General features: G+C 40.1%; 1 protein-coding gene across 9 annotated transcripts in view; it reads right to left on the bottom strand.

Moving 5' to 3' along the window:
- Positions 1–6,880, bottom strand: part of szt2 (SZT2 subunit of KICSTOR complex) — a 257,630-nt gene that overhangs the window by 149,016 nt on the left and 101,734 nt on the right. For all 9 annotated transcript variants that reach the window (XM_043698914.1, XM_043698920.1, XM_043698917.1 and 6 more), the window contains 4 exons: positions 5,337–5,418; positions 3,771–4,067; positions 3,035–3,170; positions 985–1,101 (listed from right to left, as the gene is read on the bottom strand). In XM_043698914.1, coding sequence (XP_043554849.1) covers positions 985–1,101; positions 3,035–3,170; positions 3,771–4,067; positions 5,337–5,418 — 632 coding nt within the window. The remainder of the gene's footprint in view (positions 1–984; positions 1,102–3,034; positions 3,171–3,770; positions 4,068–5,336; positions 5,419–6,880) is intronic.

The raw sequence follows: 6,880 nt of genomic DNA, 5'->3' as shown, positions 1-6,880 counted from the left end.
GGTCTGGAGGAAGTGGGAGGAATCAAAGGAGAAATTGTTAAGGGTGAGGACCAGTTCGGCCAAACGAATGAGAATGTCGGTGGAAGGGTACTGTTGGGGACGTCTGGAGAGGAAAAAACGGAGGGCTTGGAGGCCCTGGTCATGGCTGATAGAGGTGCAGAGGGATTGGATATCCATGGTGAAGATGAGGTGTTGGGGGTCGGGGAAACGGAAGTCTTGGAGGAGGTGGAGGGCTTGGGTGGTGTCTCGCACGTATGTGGTGAGTTCCTGGACTAGGGGGGATAGAACAGTGTCGAGGTAGGTAGAGATGAGTTCAATGGGGCAGGAGCATGCTGAGACAATGGGTCGGCCAGGGTGGTCAGGCTTGTGGATCTTGGGAAGGAGGTACCTGCTGGACAAGCACATGGACAGCAGTAAATTGATGGGTGTGTAGGTTAGGTTGATCTTAGATTAAGATAAATACTGGGCACAACATCGTGGGCTGAAGGATTTGTACTGCACTGCACTGTTCTATGTCCTATTAAAATGCAAAGATAAATATCGCTGAGCTTCTACCGGCATTCTTTATAGGTCGCTAGCACTATGTCCAATGCTTAACAAATTAATTACTTCCATAAGATCGTTTTTCTAAGAATCCAGCTGCAGAATGTTAGAAAACTTGAAATTCTAAGCTAAGCTTGGGTCCATGGTTTCCACAGTGCAAGCTGTTATAAATCAGTTACAAATTGCTGAAAGAAATTACTTTTGATTAGGATATTATACTAGCAAGTAATTTTCACAAATGACAGCAGAGCTTCATACAGTAGACCTAAAATGTTATCCTGAAATACACTGCTGATATTTTACATTTTTTCACTTTGGAAATAGCATGCTGCTCATGCAGATAATTTCAAATTGAAATAGATTAAGCAAATTCTGACAATTTCCTCAAGAAAAATCTTACCAGGACGAATTATTCTAAAATTAGTTCTCAGCAGACCATACCTTTCATCTGTGGTAGAAACAAGTCGATCAATGTTTTGCATTATCTCGTCATCAGATCGATATGATGATGGTTGGCCTGGTGATCGGTTCATAGAGCTGCTGCTTTCAGATGTGTACCTAGAGACAATGAGAATATTTGTAAAGAGTTAGACACAAAAAGCCTACACAAATTAATTTACAATAGCACAGCTGTCCTTGGAAAAAGTACCACAAAGTCAATGTAGCCTGAAATTGAGTATAACATGTAAACATCTGCTCTTGTCTCAGACAACACCATAACTCAAGTACAGCGTGGGCAGGCAAATAGACTTCTACTCATTTCTACAGAACTACATAATCTAAATGACAACATTGCTAGACCTAGCAGAGACACTGAATAAAATATGCCCACATAAAGCAAGATCTGGACAGTATCCAAACTTTGGCTAATAAGTAGCAAGAAACATTTGCACCATACAAATGTCAAGCAATAACCATCTCCAACAAGAGAGAACATAATGATTTTCTCTTGATATTCATTGGCATGATCTTTGTTGAATGCCCTACTATCAACATCCTCAGTTTGTCATTGACCAGATTATTACGGTGGCTACAACAGCATGTTAGGAGCTAGAAATTCTATGACAGCTACCACCCAGAAGGCAGTAATAACAATCCACAATACTTTCCACATGCCTACTCAGTGCAGCTCCAACAACACTCAAGAAGCTTGACACCTTTTTTTGATTCATACTGCATGTACCACCTTCAACATTCAGTCCCTGCATCGACTAATTCACAGCAGCAGCAGTACATACCATCCAGAGAAAAACTGCTAAACTGACCTATAGCCCTTCAATAGCACCTTCCAAATATAGAACACAGAACATTACAACGCAGTACAGGCCCTTCAGCCCCCGATGTTGCGCTGACTTGTGGAATAATCTGAAGACTATCTACCCTACACTATTCAATTTTCAAAGCTTTAAAGCTATGTCCCCTCGTGCTAGCCATCACCATCTGAGGAAAAAAAGCTCTCACTGTCCACCCTATCGAACCCTCTGATTATCTAATGTGTCTCAATTAAGTAACCTTTTAACCTTGTCTCTAACGAAAACAGCCTCAAGTCCATCAGCCTTTCCTCATAAGACCTTCCCTTCATACCAGGCAACATCCTGCATACCAGGCAAATATCTTCTGCACCCTTTTCAAAGCTTCCACATTCTTCCTATATGCAGTGACCAGAACTGTACGCAATACTCCAAATGTGGCTGCGCCAGAGTTTTGTACATCTCTTTGAAGCCTCTCTCTTCTGGAAGGCCACAGGCTACAGAAAATGAAAACACCACCACCTGAAAGCTTCCCTCCAAGGTACGTTTCATCTGAACTTGGAACTATACTATGGGTCCTCTACTGAACTGATCAAAACCCTGGAACCATCTCTATGGACGCACCTTCAATACATGGACAGCACCAGTTGAAGAGTTCACCACCATTTTCTCAATGGCAAGGAGAGATGGGCAATACAAATTGGCTGAGCTAGCAACGCCCAAATTCTCTGAACGAATAAATACTTAAGAATGCCTTTGTACAGATCTTCTTTGTCATAAACTTACTGAGTACAGTCCACATATTTTGTTTGAAAGGGAGTTCATTGTTTGAGCAAGAGGCACATTTGAGAAGGCAGAAAGCAAAGCAGATTCAAATTAGGCCGAGGTGGTCATATGAAGAAGTGCTCCAAGGAAATTCTGATGGGCCAGATGCCTGTATTTGTGTTGAAAAATTCAATTTGTTTTTACTGAAAGCACATGGATTACTCATTGGATCGTTTTCCAGAAGTGTGGCCAATACTTTACTCCAACAGTCATGTCTTAAACTCTGTGAAAGTATCCTTCTTGGCCAGTAGTAACAATCTTCATTCAGACTTAGTGGACTCTTGAGCACATAATTATAGTTGAACTTTCTGAACGAAATGTTAAGGTCCTGTCTACTCTGAGATGAAGGATTTACTCATTTCGCTATGCACTCTACAGCTGAGACTTTCAAAACAGATATAATACTCTTGACCTACCTGTGGTGGTTTACATGTGTTGGCATAATCTCAATTTCCAATGGAAGAGTCAGCACAAAAATGTCCAGAGTAACAACTAAGTCATTTAGATCAATTGATTTGACTGGGAAGCTCTCCGGGCAGCTGATAATTTCACCTGAATGAAGACAGTTCAACATTTAAGAAGAATTTCCTATGGTACAACCAATCATCAGTGACACAAGAAACTGATGCTCCAGTGAGAACAATAGTTTTGCAATATTCCAAATCCAAACAGCTGATTCTCTCTCAGTGAACAATTTACCAGACCCAAAGCATTTCAAACACATCAGATTCCTGAGCAAGTACAGTCAGAAAATTTAAGTGATCCTGTGCTCCATCAAACTGATAAAGTGCACGTGCTGCTCATTCAATGCTGTGCACAGGTTCACGTTTGAAATGAATACTACAAATGTGTAACAACTGCAAGCACAATTACTGTACTGAATGACATGACCCAAGTTTGCATCTAAATCTCTCCTCATTAATGCTTTATCATCACCGGCAGACATCAAGCTGACAGTAAAGCAGAGGCAAGGGAAGAGCCAACTGTCTCCAATTGATAGGCTGCACATACAAGCCTGTCAGCAGGAGTGCAGCCAAGCTTCCCAATTCACAAATTGAAAATACCACTGGGAATGGAGAAAATGTTTAAAAATTATTTACAAGAAAACATTATTATTTTAGCTAATCTTTAAAAATTAAGCTCATCACTTACCAAGGCAAGTAGGCAATGACTCCACTGGTATGGATTCTACAGAGAATGGTCCATGGCGCTTCTTCCCACCAATTGAGCAAGTGAGATGAACAAATAATGGGGGCATTTCCTGATCTGAAATGTCTTGTTCATTTAAAGAATCTCCACCAAGGACACTGAATGAATCATCATCCCTATTCATAGTGTTTGTATCTGAGAGTGATTCTGCATCCTGTACTTCTTTGTCAGATCTTTCTCGATATTCCACTTCCAGGTCTGGATCACTCTCTGTCACTACACCACAACCAGATATATTGCCTATTTGATTTCAGAAAGCAAAATCACAACAATGCAACATACTGATATTAACTTATCTCATAACAATCTCAAAAGTTCAACACATTAAATACTAGCTGACAGCTTTGAAATAAAATGGCTGTTACTCGATTGAAACCTGAAATTTTGAAAGATAAATTCAGACCCTTAAAGATACTATTTCTGAAGTCGCATATAGAGTCATAGAGATATATAGCACAGAAACAGACACTTCAATCTAACTTGTCCATGCTAATCAGATATCCTATATGAAGCTTGTCCCATTTGCCAGCATTTGGTCCATGTCCCTCTAAGTCCTTCCTATTCATAAACCCATCCAGATGCCTTTTAAATGTTGTAATTATACCACCCTCCACTACTTCCTCGGGCAGTTCATTCCATACAACCACTACTCTCTGCATGGAAAAATTGCCTTTTAGGTCACTTATCTTTGATGAACTCCGATGTTCAGAGATTCTTGAAGTCAAACAGCATAGGCAGTAGCTGTGAAGGGTCACTGCTGGGTCAGACAGCAGTGTAGGTTTCTTTCTCCATTGATTCACTTCCCACCTTGTAGTCACTGCCTTTGTCTCCCTTCCTCATTTTTTTAAAAGTGCCATTGTTTTGATCTTTTATCCCCCCAAAGTTCCAAAACAATGCAACAGCTTATAAAAGAGTAAATACTGCTCCTAGAATTCGAGGAAATCAGCTCCAATATTGAAAATACCTCAAAAAAGGTGCTACTCTTACAGCCACAACTTTTTCCCGTCCTCCATCTTGGATTACCCAGAATCCATATATGTTAGAGCATCTCAGAGTGGGCATGTGTTCTGAATAGACCATTGTAATGACCATCAACATTCTCTTTGATGACTTAGTGCTCAAAACTGAATTCCAAGAAATCATAATTCCCAATGAATCCAGCTCTTGAATCGACCCAAGTTGGAATTGTTGCTCTGTCAATTCACAAGGATGGTCACCATGGAAACAAGAAATGTTATAATGAGTTTTTCATTTAATATCATAAAGATATGGTAGAAAGTCTTCAGAATTTGAAATTAAGTCTAATTACTTATAGAGTTTCAGAATTATATTTTGCATTCAACTCTCATCTAACCTGGTAGATGCAGATAATGGGTGCAATATTTAGAATAAACTACACTCCTCAACGCAATTAATTCATTAATAATTCAAAACTAAACCATTATTTGTGTCAGTGAACATAAATGGCGATTAAATCACACCATACTGTGAAATTCCCGAATACCTTACCCTCCTCCCCTGCAATCTCCAACTCCGAAAGATCATTTTCTTCACTCTGTTTTCGGTCCCTTTCATCTTGATAAGTTTCTTCCTTTGCAATTCAGAATAAAATACATTTGAGAAAATCTTCTTTAGAACAACATCAGTTTTTTCATTAATTCTGGTAGATATTATTAAATTTAAAATTTTAAAATAATCACATGTGGCTTTAACGAGTGGTATAGGCCTTCTTACTGGGGCTACACATTTTCAACTTTGGTCATGCTCACGCAAATATACTATTGGGTTGATGAAGAGTGAACTTTTTTTAAGCAAATGGAAATGGACAATCTACTTTCAAAACAAGATGGGAGTTAGGAGATCAGGTGACATCCCTTCCTGTTTACCAATATACATGCAAAAGCATAAGATGGAAAGTTAGCCTGCTTGTCTCAACAGGATATTAAAATGTAAATTACCAATAGGGACATTTCATTGAGAGGACATTTAAATGCAATAGATCTTTCCTTTTGATTTAACAGCTGCTATTGTGCAAATACCTACAGAAGAAAAGGGTCACGATGTTCCACTATACAGACTTTTTGGCTATAGCACGGAATTCCACAGAATGGTGGTGAGGAGAAACTCTCACAAGGAGATGCTACGTTTAAAACATGAAGCATTATTGTGTATAGAGTCATACAATCATAGAGATATACAGCACAGAAACAGACTCTTCGGTCCAACCCGTGCATGCCGACCAGATATCCCAACCCAATCTAGTCCCACCTGCCAGCACCCAGCCCTTATCCCTCCAAATCCTTCATATTCATGTACAACCCAAATGCTTTTTAAATGTTGCAATTGTACCAGCCTCCACCACTTCCTCTGGCAGCTTATTCTATACAAATACCACCCTCTGTGTGAAAATGTTGCCCCTTAGGTCTTGTTTATATCTTTCCTCTCTCATCCTAAACCTTTGCCCTCTAGTTCTGCATACCCCCACCCCAGGGAAAATACTTTGTCTATTTATCTTATCCATGCGCTTCATGATTTTGTAAATCTCTATAAGGTCACCCCTCAGCTTCTGACATTCCAGGAAAAAACAGCCCCAGCCTGTTCAGCTTCTCCCTATAGCTCAAATCCTCCAACCCTGGCAACATCCTTGCAGATCTTTTCTGAACCCTTTCAAGTTTCACAACATCCTTCCAATAGGAACGAGACCAGAACTGCACGCAATATTCCAACAGTGGCCTAACCAATGTCCTGTACAGCCACAACATGACCTCCCAACTCCTGTACTCAATACTCTGAACAATAAAGGAAAGCATACCAAACGCCTTCTCCACTATCCTATCTACCTGCGACTCCACTTTCAAGGAGCAATGAACCCGCACTCCAAGGTCCCTTTGTTCAGCAACACTCCCTAGGACATTACTATTAAATGTATAAATCCTGCTAAGATTTACCAGGAACCTACCATATCGACAATGGAGAAACAGATACTAGGGTCTCTTGACATAAGCAATTTTGTGATGGGGAATGTTGATTAACAGACATGTTAGAGCAACCCC

This window comes from Chiloscyllium plagiosum, chromosome 11 (genome assembly GCF_004010195.1).
Source record: "Chiloscyllium plagiosum isolate BGI_BamShark_2017 chromosome 11, ASM401019v2, whole genome shotgun sequence".
Lineage (NCBI taxonomy): Eukaryota > Metazoa > Chordata > Chondrichthyes > Orectolobiformes > Hemiscylliidae > Chiloscyllium > Chiloscyllium plagiosum.
The sequence above is the reverse complement of the archived record's forward strand: the minus strand, read 5'-3'. Positions and strand labels throughout refer to the sequence as shown.